At 49.8% G+C, this 15,861-nt stretch overlaps 1 protein-coding gene and 1 long non-coding RNA gene across 16 annotated transcripts in view; both read left to right on the forward strand.

Moving 5' to 3' along the window:
- The first annotated feature begins 444 nt into the window (after nt 1–444).
- On the forward strand, nt 445–7,892 carry LOC116789988. The gene is made up of 3 exons (XR_004358218.1): nt 445–508; nt 3,192–3,361; nt 7,761–7,892. It is a non-coding gene; the product is annotated as an uncharacterized LOC116789988 (long non-coding RNA).
- Nucleotides 7,893–13,046: 5,154 nt separating this feature from the next.
- The window catches only part of COL13A1 (collagen type XIII alpha 1 chain), an 86,701-nt gene continuing 83,886 nt past the window's right edge, over nt 13,047–15,861 (forward strand). For 13 of the 15 annotated variants that reach the window (XM_032694370.1, XM_032694381.1, XM_032694374.1 and 10 more), the window contains exons 1-2: nt 13,047–13,498; nt 13,697–14,006. In XM_032694370.1, the coding sequence (XP_032550261.1) occupies nt 13,497–13,498; nt 13,697–14,006 (312 nt within the window). In that variant the 5' untranslated portion in view covers nt 13,047–13,496. Of the gene's footprint in view, nt 13,501–13,691; nt 14,007–15,861 lie in introns of all 15 variants that reach the window. The other 2 variants (XM_032694372.1, XM_032694371.1) reach the window with 2 other exon arrangements.

Consider the following 15,861-nt stretch of genomic DNA (forward strand, 5'->3'; position numbering starts at 1 on the left):
GGGGCAACAGTGAGGTTGAGGGGTCTTTGTGAAAAGAGGTGGGAACTGCCTGAGGATGGCAAAGGGGCTGAGGGGGTCTCTGTGAGGAGATGTGGAAACTGCTCAGGGATGGAAACAGTATTGAGTGGTCTTTGTGGGGGATGGCGGGAACTGCCTCAGGAACGGCCAGTTCCAGCTGGTTCTGGCGGCTGCGCAGCCCTCACAGCCTGTTGGTGTGGTGCCTTGGGGAAATTGAGGTAAAAAAGGGAGAAAATGCTGGAAAACGGAGAGGAATAAGGGGGAGAAAAGTGAGGAACAGCCCAGTGAGCACTGGGGGGTGGAGGAGGAGGTGGTGGTCCTCCCCTGCCTCCTGTGGAGATGCCATGAAGGGGCAGGTCTGTGCCCGCCATTATCTCCCTGTTGTGCTGAGGCGATGTGTGGGTGACAGCTGAGCACCACTAACACAGCACAGCCTGAGCTTGGCTCATGTCATTTATGTGAGGAAAAGGAGGAAAACAAGCCCAGAACTGTGAGTTTCATCTGTATGGCTGTGGGTTCAAATGACAAACCCTGAGGTGTCAGCTCGAGCCCTAGTGGACACTAGCTCATGCTGCTGAGTCCATGCAAGGCTGTTAGTTCGGTTTCCTCACTGAAAGAGTATTAGGGGAAGTGTTTGTGTGGGTTTTCAGTTTCATGGCACTAGATGACAACCCAGGTTTAGTGCTGAAGCTCAGAGGTTTCTCTTTTCATGTAAAAAACCCCCATAATGTGTTCATTTTCTGGGGCAAGAATGTGTTTTGTCTACGTAAGGAGGAAGAAAAGTTGCTTTGGCACTTGCAACTGATAATGTATTTTGTGAGACAACCGGTTTTGACTATAGGCTAGATTTGATAGATTTGTGCAAAGTTAAATGAAGATAAGATAATTTTATTGCTATTGTGATGTAAACTGAGACACAGCTCTGCCAAGAAAGGTATCCCTCCCTCTGGTATATTGTAATCTCACATATAGTTTATGAATGTGCAGTTTAGCCAGTTTAGGACTAAAAGGGGATATTGAAGACTACTACTTTGGATCATTCATTGTGGTTTTGTCCTTGGGAGGGTGGGAGAATGAGGCAGCTTGATGGACTGATTTGCTGTTAGCACAGCCATGGCTTTTCACCAGAAACAATATTTAACTGCTTACTGGCTGGCTTCAAACTGAAAGAGGAGAGATTTAGATTAGGTATTAGGAAGAAATTCTTCCCTGTGAGGGTGGTGAGGCCTTGGGACAGGTTGCCAAGAGAAGCTGTGGCTGTCCCATCCCTGGAAGTGTCCAAGGCCAGGTTGGACAGGGCTTGGAGCAACCTGGAATAGTGGAAAGTGCCCCTGCCCATGGCAGGGGGTGGAATGAGATGATCTTTAAGGTTCCTTCCAATCCAAACAATTGTAGGATTCATTCTGTGACTCTATGCACTTCCAAACACCGCTCCACACAACAACCCTTGTTTGGTAGGGTAGCCCCAAGAAATCAGTCAGATGAGGATATTTATGAAATAAATTCCCTGAGAGAAGGAGCTTTTGATCCACAACGGATGCTTCTTGACATGGAGTGGAAAAAGGTATTAGACTGCTGCTGCAAACCTGGCTCTGTCTATATGAAGGCAGAGCAAGAAGAGAGAGCTGGTGTGTGGCAGGCAACAGCTCAGCATTAACAGATTGATAAATATGCCTGCTACCGAGAGGATACCATTGACAGAAATTGCAGACAATTAATATAAATAGTGGAGGTGTGAACTCCAAGCCAGGCTGGGATTTTTCAGTGACTGTTACCAGCAGTGGGCTGTGAGGACTCTTGCTGGTGCTGAGACACATTTGACGTAGACACAGCAGCATGGCTGGCCAATATGCTTTTGTCAATAAAACATACTTTATTTTTCATTATTTCTTTCTGCACTTGGGCATTTTTTTTTATCAAAACCATCACTGTTTTCTTTCATTTTTCCAAAGGCACCAAACAAACAAGCCTTTAAAGTGAAACAAGTCCGAGTTTTCTTTTCCCTCAGGAAACTTGTTTTCCGTATTTTCAGAAACCAGTTCTTGCTAGTCCCTGCTGCTAGGCCTCCCAGGCCTGTGTCAGGGGAGCATCAAAGGGGACAGGGCCTGGGAGGAGCTGTTTACAATCTGAGAGTTTTCAGGACCGGTTTTGGGTTCACTGTGCTGCAGTTTCCACACTTTCCAAAATGCTAGTTTTTGGGGAGAATCGCCTGAGTTTGGCTTGGATCTTACTGTATAGCTGCCTAGTCCTTCAGACTTTTCAGTTTTCTAATTTAATCCAGTGCAGCAATTGAGTATCAGCCCTGGAACTCTCTTGCACACCTGCAGTGATTGCTCATAGTTTAACATGTCATTCCTTCTGCATATGTTATTTTTTTCATGTCTGCTTTTGCACACATTATTTGATTTACTCTGCAGAAAAGTCCAAGGACTTGGCCACAGTAGCACAGGAGTCCAAGGCAGAGCCTGTTAGGACCACAGTGTCCCTTGCAAAGTCAGCCAGGAAAACATTGCATGCCTGCGAATATCCCAAACAAACAGAGGGCAGTTTCAGAGAGATGTGGGCAGGGGAGTGAAACCAAAACAAACTACTCCTTTAAAGTAATATATGGCCCTGGTCTTTGCTACTGTGGACTCTGTGTAATTGTTTGGGCCGGAGCTGAAGTGGCTGTAAAGTGCAACCACTCAGATTTGATGGTGGTTTACACTTCTTTGCTAAATGTGTGTCCCTACAAGAGGTACTGGGAAATGGAGACTCGGGAGATGCGTGGGCACTGTTAGGCTGTGTAGTGGAGACCTGGCAGCAGATCTGCCGGTCTCTGCTGGGTGTTGCTCAACACCTTGGCTCTCCCACACAAGAAATGTGCCTGGCTGAGCCTCTCCATCCAAGCCAGCCACTGTGGTCCTGTTCTTGTGTAATGCAGTGCTCGCTGTGAGGCCAATCAGGCCTGAGTCCACCCAAATGCTCTTAGCTGCAGCACTGGCTTTTAGGTGTGGGCTTCACAAAGTCTTCCAGGAATGATCTTGCCCATCCACAGCATGACTGACATTCATCTGATCTTCTTTGCAAGCTCTGGCACAGGGGCATTGCAATGGGATGGTTGTTCTTCTATCAGCTTCAGAGCATTAAAAGTGAGGGAGGCTTACTCATTAGTGTCCCTATGGGCTTCTCAGGTCTCCCTCAGCACCACTCACTGCCTTTCCCTGGACGACACATGGCACATGTCTCTTGGAGGTGTGAGTTGAACACGAGCAAGCTTTTAAATACTGTCCTGGTGACAGGAGCCTTTCCAGATGATGAGGAGGATGTGTTTGTGGGTGCCATGAGGTTCAAGACTTGCAAGGTAAGGGTTTGATAACTCTGGCTTGAAACTCTTTGTGGTTGACGGTTTATTCATCTTCTTTTTTTTCCTTGATCCTGGTCAGCAGTTTATCTTAAAGCAACTTATAGTAGCCTTGTTTCCCTGCAGAGGAAAGGAAGGAAGACTCAATGAAAGGCATTCGTTGGTCACCAAAGGCCACCAAGCAGCAGAGTGGCATACGTGGGAAAAACGCCAAGTTGCCTATCCATCAGGCCACACAGCCCTAGAATTATATGTGCCTTGTAACAGAAAGGCTAAAAGGACAAAAAATGTCATGGGGGCTGAGAGGAAGCCCCAGACTGTCTATCTGAGCTCTTGTGTGAGCTTACACCAGCCACTGCTGCAGATGACGGGTATCTTCCAATGCCATTTCCCTACAAGCGGTCAGCCCCTGGCATTGCACCTGCCTCTGAGACAAAGTTTGTTTATCTCAGCCTGAGCTGCTTTTCCCAGCAGCTCCCCAAATTGCACACATGGAACAGGGCAGCTCAGATACCTGCTCCCAGCCACATTTGGGGGCTGCCTCAAGGCGCTTGCCACCTCACCTCACTAGCCCTCAATGAAGCAAATGATAGCTCAGGCTTGTCGCTGTCAATGGCAGCATTTTAACACCCTGTGGCTGTCAGCAATGTGAGTGTCCCGTGTGTAACGTGCCACTGGCCAGACCCTGGCTGTAACCTAAACCAGGGTTGAATGTATCCTTGATTCCGCTCTGGCAGGAGACAAGAGGATCTTGTGCTATTCAAATGCAAAAGCAGCATGGTGTTTGCTTTCTTAAAATTGTTTCTGATTTGGGTTGGTGTTAAAACAGGTTGAGCAAGCCCAGCAGAGAGAGTCACTCTTGAAAAAGGCAACCTGAAAGGACTTTCCCAGGGAGACCAATCCCTAATCTGGCAGTTACAAAGCTGCTGCAGCTGTCAAATAGACTTCTAGGAAAAACAACAGGACAGCGAGGCAGGGCTGAAAGCTGAAGTGGTACAGGTGATGGAAAGCGATGCTGCCTCACCAGGAACTGAAGTGACCATTAGCTGTAAAAAACCAAATTGTATGCCAGGGCATGACTTGGGACCTGAATGCACTGGGATATCTGCTGGTGAGTGCAACTGGGTTTTCCATCTGGAAGGCATGACCCAGAAGCCAATTTAAAGTACAAATCAGATCTGTCTCCTCCCTGAAATGCAATAAGGACAGGGTGGTTATATAATATAAACCATTCTTGGTAATTTAGTGGCCCCGAAACAACAAACAAGCCAAGAGGGGAAAAAAATGGTTTGCAGAAGAATTCAAAGCCGAAAGAGCTGGACTGAGGAATTCAGTCCATATGATCCGGCAGAGATGTGTGCTGCTATTCCTGTACGTCTTGAAAGGAAACTGCCACCAGATCCTCTGCTATTTTCTGTCCGCAGGGCCCTACTGATAGGCGTGATATTTCAGCCTCCACGCTAACCCCCCATGCTCCAAATGTGCAGGGACAGTTGTGTGCTCAGCCCAGCAGCGTTCTCCGGTGTGCCTGTGAGAGGCAGCTCTTTCCTTGCTGACGCACAGCAGAGCCCTCAGGAAAGGCAAACCTCTGCGGATCACATGGGCTGTGGCAGCTTTGCCCTGATCCATTGCAACATCCACTGACATGGGCAGGATGGGCATTTCAGGAAGAATGTCTTCACCGAAAGGGTTGTCAAGCATTGGAACGGGCTGCCCAGGGAGCTGGTGATCCCATTCCTGGAGGTGTTCAAGGAACGACTGGACACGCACTTAGTGCTGTGGTTTAGCTGGACAAGGTGGAGATTGGTCATAGGTTCGACTCAATGATCCTGGAATTCTTTTCCAACCTAAATGATTCTGTGATTCGCAAGGTGGGTGGTGGGCAGCAATGCCTCTAAAGAAGGGGTTCCATGCTCTCTCCCCGCTGACCCCTTTTAAACAGAGAGGTGTATTTTATTCACTGCACTGATAGCAGCGTATGGCCAAATTAAAAAAAAAATAATATTTTGAGCCTGAAGGAAGTGAACCACCATTTCAGGTGAATCCTTCAAGGACCATTGCAAGATGTGTTTACTACTTAATATTGGTCTACTAAGTATATATGCTTTACTCCCTGCTGTTTGAAATCAGCAACAGGCCTCTCAAATTTGAAGCAGGTATGAAGCCCTCGCACAAAGTGGATAGCACTGGTTTATTGAGGAGAAAGAGGAAGAATGTTACAATGCATCAAGATGCAGTTTCAGATGCCTGTGGTAAAAATGGGGGGCTTGGCTTTGCCATGTAGAGACTGAGTTTTGTGGCCAGAGGACCTAGCTCTCCCCTCTTCTCATTGGGATCTGTCACAATGGATTCCCTTTTTCTGGACTGGCATAAATCTGGAGTGACCACACTGACGTCAAGCTGCCGTGAGACCTAAGTGCCAAAGACTAAGGAGGCTAAAAAGAGCTTTTTTCCATTGACTTTAATGAGTCCCAAGCGAGAAGAACTGGACCCTTTCTCTTAAAACAAGTTCATTTATTGGCACTCAGCTTCAGACATGTCCCTTGGGTGCCGAGCCTGATGGGGATGCAGAGCATTGACACTGCACATCCTGGAGCACTGCAGCCATTGTGTGAACTGGTCTTTCCAAGTGTACCTTAGGGATGGAAAAGCATCTTTCCATAGTCCCCTTGCAATGCTGCTAAAAGGAGACAAGCCCCTGGTGGCAGGTAAAATCCCAACAAGCTGGAAGAGACTCCATAGGTGGCTGAAGGTTTACTGATAGAGCTGCTTTGAATAAAGCAGGTTAACTACCCTGCCAGGAGGGTTTACATCAGGTGCTGAGAAAGCAACTGTGGTGGGAGCCATGCTGCTTCCTAGCAACATCAATCTGCTTCCAGGGATGGCAGCTCATGTCCTTCCTACTTTGCTTTGGCTTTGCTCTCCCTCACACTGGAGTGCTGGGGGGATCTGCAGGGAGCTGCGGCGTGGGAGGCAGAGGGCACAAGTGAGGGCTTTGCCCCGTGCAGGGGAAGCACTGGTGTTGCAGAAGGACATTAGCAGTGCTCCTTGTCTCCTGGCTTTCCTCTGCAACCAATTTCCAGGGAAATTGAACCCGACTCCGCTCCATTAGCCACTAACCTCCTGTCCGCTGGGCCTGTCTTTTGCATTAGGATGGAGCAGAACTGCTTTGTGCGCTGCTGTCAGGGTCTGAATCAGCTTTGATAAAAGACCAAGTGCTGGAGTGAGAGGAAGTATTTACCCAAAGTTGTTTTCAATTTCCTGAGCTTGCTGTATCCATTCTCCTTCACTTCTGGACTCCAAAACAATCAGTCTTCTAGGGGAGCCTCGCTTCATTATTTTTGCTTCCCCTAGTGCAGTTGACACTTAGGCTGGGTTTCCCAATCCTCCCAGCTCTGATTCATTAACTTCAAAGTCCATACAAAGCTGCTGCGGGTTCCCCGGCTGCTTGCACAGGGATCCCCGCCTGCCCCGGCTCTGTAGGGCTTGGTTTTCCTAGACAGAGCTGTGACACAACTCTGCCAGCCTCTGCACATGCATGTGGCATCTGGTCTGCCCTGGGCAGGATTTTGGGGTTTCCAGATCACCCTATAGCGTGTTCACCCCACGTGTGGGCTGGTTGTCCCAGGCGGGTGGCAGCTTGAGCCTGATCTGCATCTGTCAAAGGTGAAGGGTTATTTTAGCGATGTGTGTGGAAACGGGCAGTGGAGGATTAATGGAACTCTGTACCTGGCAGAGGTGAGGGGGAGGCAGGATAGCCCAGCTGTGCAGTGAGGCTAGAGGCATTCAGCAGTAGCTTCACACCAAGCTGTTTAATGGTAAATCCAAATGCAAATCAGTGCTCTGGCTTATCAGTCCCTCGCGTGCCAATGCACCGCAGGGAGCACCTCGGTGCACCAGTAACTAACTGAGCACACAATGCCTGAGCTTGGCCTTACCAGAGGGAGGTTTTCTGCTCAGCAAGGAGCTGAGGGGGAGTTGCTGTTGGGAACAGAGGAGCTTTTCTCCAGAGTCCCAGCCTTGTCCTGGAGAACATTGTGCCCTACTGATTTCATGCCTGAAAATCTCACCCTTATTTTTCCACCTGGCTGAGCAGATTTTGAGTGTTCAGTCTGAGAACCTCTTTGCTACAGCTAATGCTTTGTACTGCTCTAGCTGTGCTGAGAGCCTGTAGTGGTGCTCTGCACCAGGGGTTTCCCAGCTTCACCAAGAGTTTTCAAAGCATCTTTCCCAGTGTAGGCACATCTCAGTTCTGAGCAAAACGCATCTCCCACAGGCTGCTGTGGGAATTTTTAAGCTTGCAACATATTGGAGAATAGTACTGTAAGGGTGGAGGCTTTTTCTTGTCTTATTTGTAGCAATGTTGTTCCTTTTAATTTACCATCTCTTTCCCACCCAGGCTCTGCAGGAACCAAGATAACAGCGAAAAACAGGCTAGAAGAGATGACCTTCTCTGCAGACTGCAGCAGCACTGAACACAACCCATTAAAAATCAGCTCCAAACACGGGGGAAAAAAACCAGCAACAAACAAAAAACCCCAAACCACTGCTGAAAAGAAGTAAAACATCTCCATGTGAAATGCTTCTTGGCTGTGAAATGCTTTTTCTGTGAGAAAAAAGTTCCTTCCTCCATGAAGAAGGGTGCAGAGCCTGGTTTGCTCGGAGCCATTCCCCTCGTCATCTGAACAAAAGGTGAGAGGTTAGTTGAAAACACAGGGAGAAGCGTGGGCAACTTAACTGTGTGTCCACCACTTGCTGCCTCACTGTCCTCCTGCAAAGCCTTCCCTCTGCGGGGGGTGCGGGAGAAGGGGTGGCCTTTCAGAAGGATTGGCCCCAAACCGTGCACAACCCGGGTTTGCTTCACCCTCCCTTGGAGGCTCTGAGCCAGCCTCTGCAGGAGCTGCTGGTGGCTGCATTCCCACCCCTGACGCAGCCCAGCTCTGCTCAGTTGTTCTCACACAACTCCGGGGACAGGTTCCCACCACTGCGGCTGCACGAAGCCAGTTTGGCTTTGATGGGAGGGAGGCAGCAATGAGCTCAGGCATTTCAGGGTTATGAAAATATAAACCCCCAACCAGATACTACTAACTCTGTTTCTTCCCTACTTTCCTTGCTGCTACCAATGCTAGGAGTTCATATTGTGCAGTGAGCCCCTTTGTTTTGTAGGAAACCAAGTGATTGAAAACAGCCATGATATTACTATGCGTGGACAGTACATTTTTTCCATGTATTTTCATAACTCTTTTCCCAAAGGATCAAATGTGTCTTTATTCTATAACTCTACAATGGGTTAGAGCAGCTCCTCGGGCGGGAATTGTTCTGCTCCATAGGCTACTTAATACTTCCTATAAACAAATGCCAAATTGGGTAGGTAACACTCAATATTACTGACCTTCCTAGCAAAGTATGTGTAGCTGCCCATTAGAGAGACCAGGGTGGAAATACCTATTGTGAACCAAGGGCTAAAGATGACAAAATACTGGTTGTGGGTGTTTCTTTTTTGTTGCTGTTGGGTTGTTTCTTTTTTTTTGTTTTTGTTTTTGTTTTTGTTTTTTTTTTCGGTTTGGTTTTTTTTTTTTGAGTTGTTTGTTGGCTAATTTTTTTATTTTATTTTTATAAGAAACAAGGGTGTGTGTTCAGCTGCATTTCCCACAAAAGAAATGCATGGAAGCTTTGATCTCAGACCTCTATTGTAACTTGGGCATCTCTGCTACCTAAGCTAAAATCTATCTAGTTGAATTTCACAATAATGCTATAGGATGTATTTTTAAGCTTGCATTTGCCTGCTTGCTTTTTGTCCCTAGTTAACACTTTGTAATTCTCTAAATATTGTCTAAACTTGAGCCATGACATCAAGACTCTTCATCAGAGCAGGACCTTCACAGTCCTTGGGATGGGAGGTTTCCACTCTGCTTGCCCTTTGAGAAAGAGCTGCTTGGGGCAGATAGGACACTGGTGGTGCCCCATGGGGACCCTAGACCAGTGGCAGGTGCTGCCAAATTGTTGTGGAGGTGACGTTACCCCACCGTAAGCCTGGCAGTCTCTGGGACATAGAGCAGCTTAGGACGAGGGAAGGTCTGTGACCAGGAAGGGAAAAAAAGAAACCCAAATCTCTCTGCCTCAGTATCCTATTTGTGTGAGAGCACTATAGCTGTTCCTCACAAGGGCCTTGAAAACTGATGTGAGTTTTTCTATTCCCCCACTGCTGTTTCTCTCAAGCAGCCCCCCTCAGACATCCTACTCTCACTGCCTTGCCTGGGAGGGACATGGCTGCGCTCGCCTCGGCCCCTTGCAGTGCTCCATCTGAGCAGCATTGTGCAAAGGGACGGTCTGCAGGCCATGCACTTCCACTTGCGAGAGTCCTCCCCTGGCCTCGTTTTTTTACTCTCCTCCCTCCTCGCCTTTGCACTCAGAAAACATCTGTTTCCAGATGTTGTTCTTGAATCTAATAAACGCAGCGAAAGGCCTTGAGTTAATATATTTACAATAGCTGGAGATGTCGGCTGCTAGTTAATGGCTCATCGAGCACACTAAGACCCCCACGTTTCCTGGGCGGGGGGAGGACAAGAACAGAAAGGAAAAAGAGAACTGGGGTGGGGTTTTTCCTCCCTAGTAAATGACCTGAAAAGGGGAAGTTCTCCTCAGACAGTTTTGGAGGTCGCTGATGGGATTGAGCACACAGCCATTTCCATGCAGTTGGCTTCAACTTCCAGTTAAGTGACGGGAAGGGCACATTATTTCTTTAAGGAAAGGTTGTGCTTAAAGTGAAGGAAGGTGAGGAAAGCCTGCTGCTATTATCCGCCCCTTTCCAGGCCAAGTGAAGATGAGCTGTAGACACCTGGCAGGCTTGAACTGTGCTTATAGAAGCAAGAACCTCATCCATGTGCAGCTCTTCTATTTCTGGCCTGTGGCATGGAGCGGTTCATATCCATAGTGCCTACCTTGGGTCAAAGAGGGTCTGCTGCAATGATACCACATTGTGCCCTGCCTTACACATTGTGCCCCTTTATGAGCATTGGGTGTCCGTTGCAGAGCAGTGATGGGCAAGCTTTGCCCACATACCAATGCCCCCTAGAAAGCTGAACTGACAGTGCCAGCAGCAGACTGAGCAAGCCGGAGGCTTGCCAAACTCTTTGTCACTGATCAATTGCCCCAGTGCCATGTGCTAGATGGGAAACTCTTTCGCTGAACAGAGGAATTCAGCTGCTTTGGGAGGTATACATGGTTATATTTGCTCCAGATATCATTGCATGTTTGTGCTGAGGTCCATAACCGCCCCAGAGGACCTCCTAGAAGTGGTGGAAGGGTGTGGTTACTGTCCTTGTAAAGAATTGCATCAACCTCCCTGAGGAGAGAGGGATACAGCCTCAAGCTCAGCATATCGAGGGCGGTCTAAGAGTCACCGGTCAGTGAAATCACTCCTCATTGTAACGGAGCATCTGCTTCTACTCAATGAGCCTCAAGAGACACAAACTTGCAGGAGGTTTCAGGCTGGCACCCACCCCCTCAGGTGCTGTGGGGAGAGCTGAAGGCTGAGCTGTGCTCACCTCATGGAGCGATGACTCCACATGCTGGGGCCCGTCTCTGGAGGCAGCTCATTTGTCGAGCAGCGCTGCAGACGCGACATGCGCAGTTGGCTCAGGTTTGTAGCTAAATTAGTCCATTTGTATTGGCATGGGATGACAGGGCTCCTTAATGCCTCATGGATAGAAAAGTTGCCCTCCTGCACATCTGCAACTAAGGCTTCCGTGTGAAACCCGGCTGAGTGCGGCTCTCCAGCCTGCGGCATCCATGACATATCCCCTAAATGAGCTGATCAGCTGGAGAGGGGCTGGCGGGGAGGCAGGAAAAGGCACTTACAGAGTCATTCAGCCGATGCTTGTGTCTGGACAGCAGGGTCTCTATCACAAATAAGAGCGAAAGAGCAGAGACCTCTCCTCAGCCAGTGTGGGGAAATGAAATGTAGACACCCAGCAGATTTCCGTTTTCAGCTTAGAGGGTGGCTTTTTGTGATTTTAGTGCTTAGACTGGTATGAAGGGGAGATAGAGAGACACAGCCTGAGGTGAAACAATGTATAACACAGGCAGGTAGCTGCAGTCATCAGTAGTTCAACCTCAGTCTTAGTGTACTTCAGCACTCTCTAGGATGCTCAGCACCCCAGTTGCCAACTGACATTTCCCTGATCTCTGCTTCCCAAACACTGCATCATCAGCCTCTAAGCATCTCCATTTCTTGCTGTCTGCTTATTTTCTGTGATTGCAGATGGTATCTTTGGTAACTCCATGGACCATGGTTTATCTCTGGAAAAGCCACAGCCTCAGGGACTCCTTTTCCTTTTGCAAAGAAATTGGCTGCTAACACAGGGAAGAGACCGAGCAGGGGGTAGGAGACGGGGGTGGCTGCGCCTTCCAAACAGACACCCAGTGTGCGCCAGGTCTGTGGGTAACACGTTTCTGCCCTGCTCATATGAGAAACTGTTGAAAGGCTGCAGCCAGCAGAGAGGTGTTTTCCATGCGTGCCGGAACAGCAGCGCAAATTGGAGCAGCGAGATGACAAGAAACCTGCTAAAAGAAATAAAGAAAGGATTTCCTGCCTTGCAGACACTAAAGCCCCATTTTGGGAAGCGAGTGGCTGTGAAAGACATGAGGCCATTCAAAGAATTGGGGCTGTGTGCTACCGGGTCCTCCAAGGGTTTGTCTGGTGGAGGAGAAACAGCTCGTGCTCGCGTTAACCTGCTCCCAGAAGGTCTATTTCTTCCAGCCCTCTGAAACAGAGACCGGGCCAGAGATGAATATGAGTTTTCTCTGCCAGTAATTTCCAGCACAGACTGCACGCAAAATCTTCATTTAAAACGTGTAAATGACAGCGAAAGAGCCACAAGGGAGCCAGATTTTAAGAGACCAATTTGCTGCCTGGGTTTTAAGGACTGTGCACCATGGTGAGCCCTGTGCTGCTTTGCTGCTGAGCGTGCTCAAGGAAGGGATCAAAGAATGGACAGACAAGCAGGCAGGGGCTCAGCAGAGCCTGCATGTCACCCTGGAGGATAAAATATTGTATGTTATGCTCAGAAAAATTGGGAGAGGTGGGCCTCCCTTGCTCCTGAAGAACAGAAAGAGACTTTGTTTCCCAGACGCGTGGCTCGGAGCTGCCCTACAGCACGTTTTAGGGAGACTGCTCCCTGCCAAAGAGGGTTGTCTGTCTGGTGCCCTGCGCCCGCCGGGACACGGAGGAGACGACGAGAAGCTCTGCTTCACTAGAGGGCCTCAGCAGATTATTTCCTCTGAACGCCCTTGGCAGGCTGTACCCCCAAATCAAGCCCCAAAAGTTCCCCCCTTGCACTGCAGCTTGCCTGCCTGGGGTGTTTCTCCCTGTTGCCCTTTCGCTTGTTTCTTGCAGAGCCCTCAGCTGCCAGCTCTTGTTTCCAAATGTTTCCCTCTGTTTCTCACCCTGCCTGGCTGATCTCCTCAAAATATCAGGGTCAAAATACACCGCCGCTGGTGCCTCAGGGATGCCCCAGGATCTGCGTGGGGGACGCGACAAGGCTTTTGCACCATCCCATAAAGTGCTCTCGGCTGCGGGGAGGAAAGGAAGACGCAGGCTGGTGTGAGCCCAGCCTCTGCTTTACAATCTCTTTCCTGCCACTATAAATAACCTCGGCGAGAGTCACTTCAAAGGAAGGGCTGGCGGCGGAGAGGTGCTTTGGGGACCGAGCGGGACAGGGGCGTCCCACTGCCCGATCCCACCCCGGCGCTTTGCATAAATAAATAAATCATGCAGCAAGGGAGAGGTGGAGAGAGAGGGCGAGCAGAGGAGGTTACTTTGGGAAGCCGCGCAGCTCGCTCATCCCAGCCCCGTAGTTCGAAGGGAGTGTGTCATGTTACAGGGGAGCCACGATCAGCCAGAGCACAACGTCGCCAGAGCAGCTGAGAATTACCTCTCTCTAATGGGGACTTTCATGTGCAAGCTCCTGGCCAGTTTGCGAAGGAACTGAAACGGGCGGCTTAGAAGGAATCAAAAACCCCCCAGCGAACCAAAAGACAGAAACACAGGAGGAAAAACAAAAATCTTGATCAGATTATTTTTCCCCCTCGCACTCTTTGCTGCAGTTGGATCTCTTTTTTCTGCACCTCTTTTATGTGTGTGTGGTTTGTTTTTATTTTTTTAAAGACCCCCCACCCCCCCCATCCACTTTTGTCATTATTGCTGTCATTTGTCATTTGCTGGCACTGGGATCCTCTTGGATGCTCTTTTTCTGTGCCTTCTGGATTGTGCTTCTTGGAGTAGGAGTGAGGCTTTCTTTATTCTATTTATTTATTTATTGTTTCTCAGGACAGGGAGGGAATGTTGGAGGAGAAGAGCTGGAAAGGCGTCGACGAAGCAGCTTTTGACAGGGGGTGTGTGACTCCCCCCAGGACCGGCGATGGGGAGAGATGCTGCCGCCTCCCTCTCCTGCTGGGCTCGGGGCTGCCCGGCGTCTCCCTGCTTTCTCTGGTGCTGAGCCTCCTGCTGTACTTTCGGACCTCCGATCTGCAGTCCCGGGTGTCCCACTTGGAAGCGGACAGACCCACACAGCTCCCTGCCTGGCTCTCAGCAGACCAAATGGAGACGGCTATTTTGGGAAGAGTTGACCAACTGCTTGATGAGGTCGGTGTCCTTTCATTTTGCATGTATAGTTTGCAGTGCTGTAGATTTTAGGCACGTGCATGCTTGCATAGTTGTGTTATCCGTTTTTTTTCCCCCTGCCTTAAAAACCTATCTCTGCACAAGTGATGCTGCTTCTAGGTTGAACTCCCTGTGTCTCCAGGTCCCTCCCACCTCTCAAACTCATCTGGTGTTTGCTTCTCTCTTCCCTAGCCCACACTGTGGCTGAACACTGCACTTTGCAAAGAGGAAAACCTCATCCCTGGTCCTGGCAGGGAGGGAAGAACCTCCAGCCTTCTCCATCTGGTAGTGTTGTCTGCTGAAAGAATTTGAGCTAGAGGTTAAACCTGGGGATTCAGTGTGTGTCTGAGCCCCAGGAGAGGGAGAGGCATGGCACATTGCAGCTAGGGCTTCTATGGGAGGAGGTAATTGCAAACACCCCAGTGTTATGATGGGCTGGCTTTGCTGCTGTGCCAGCCTTGACCCCTTCCACAGCTCCTGGCTCAGGAAAATGAGGCACACTGGCATTGCCAGGATGGCTTCTGGTACTGCCAGAGCATCAGTGCAGAGCATATGCCCGTGTTATGCCTGCTTGAGCCCCATCCAAGCTCCACTGGACCCTGTGGGTTCTCCTCTGAGGATGGGGGAATGCTGGTGCTGGCTTCAGCAGGTCAATAAAGAAGCAGATTTTTGTTGGTGACACCCTTTACTCTGTTGGTGCTGCTGGGGGCTGTCTGGGCTTCTCTACCCTGTGCGGGATGAGTATCCTACAGTATTCCTTGCCTTGTTGGGCTTTGAAGCAGTGTTGACACGTCTGGGAGCAGATGGTGGTTCATGTCTCTGAACTCTTCAGATGGGTCCACACTGACCTGTTCCCACAGCTCTGGGGGAGGCTTGGGGCTGAAATTCAGGGCTGGAGCTGTTTCCACCCACCTCTCATTTTCTCTGTTTACTCCAGCTTTGGCTTGAGTCATGCTGGAGAGATCCCTGGGGCTAGCCCAAAAACTGTTTGTGTCTGAAAAAAACCCCTCTTGTGCTGCTACTGCCAAACGAGGTGAGGAATGGAATGATCCGAGTGGTGGCTATAGGGACCTGCCTTGGGCAGTGCTGCCTGGTACCTGGGGTGACCTCGGCCCCCCTCCTGCTTTCCAGGAGCAGCAAAGGTCTGTGGTGAGGAGTTTAAACCTGCAGCTGACAGGCTCGGCTTCTGTTTATGAGTCTTGTGAGAGCAGTCCCTGGATCGGCTGGGGTTTGCAGCCAAAAGCTGCGAACCTCGAGTTAGCAAACACTGCAGGAGCTGAAGGATTTGGTTTTGAGTTGTCTCTTTGGATGAGGAATAAGGGGAAGATAGGGTCCATGGGGTAGTACCCCACTTAAAAGAAGGTTTTTGGGGAAACAGAAGCATTGCTGGAAGAGTTGCGCTCTTGAGCAGGAACTCCTTCCCCACTACCAGGCAGGGGATAACATCCAGCAATGCCCCTGTTGCTGCTGGCGTGAGTCTGCTGGGAAGTCGCAGTTTATCTCTACCAAGTGATTTGAGAAGTGCTACAGGATGCCTGCCGGGAGCAGTGCCCGAGGCCGGATGGCCCCCTGTGTCCTGCGGGCTCTGCTGGCCACGGCACCTTTCTGCCTTTTTATAGCTCGGCTTAGCGAGGAAATGGGGCTCTCATGGTGCCCGTGTGCCAGGCAGCGCCCCTGTTTTCTGAGCAGCCCCTCCTGTGCCCCTGGGCATGGCACAGTGTCCCTCGCAGCCAGCGTGGGGAGCAGCCGTGGAACAGGAGCGATGGCTTGAGGGGCCAGCACTTGCTCCTGGGTACAACCAGGGTTAACAGCTCCATGCTGGCTCACAGCTTCCAAA

Source organism: Chiroxiphia lanceolata, chromosome 8, assembly GCF_009829145.1.
Source record: "Chiroxiphia lanceolata isolate bChiLan1 chromosome 8, bChiLan1.pri, whole genome shotgun sequence".
Lineage (NCBI taxonomy): Eukaryota > Metazoa > Chordata > Aves > Passeriformes > Pipridae > Chiroxiphia > Chiroxiphia lanceolata.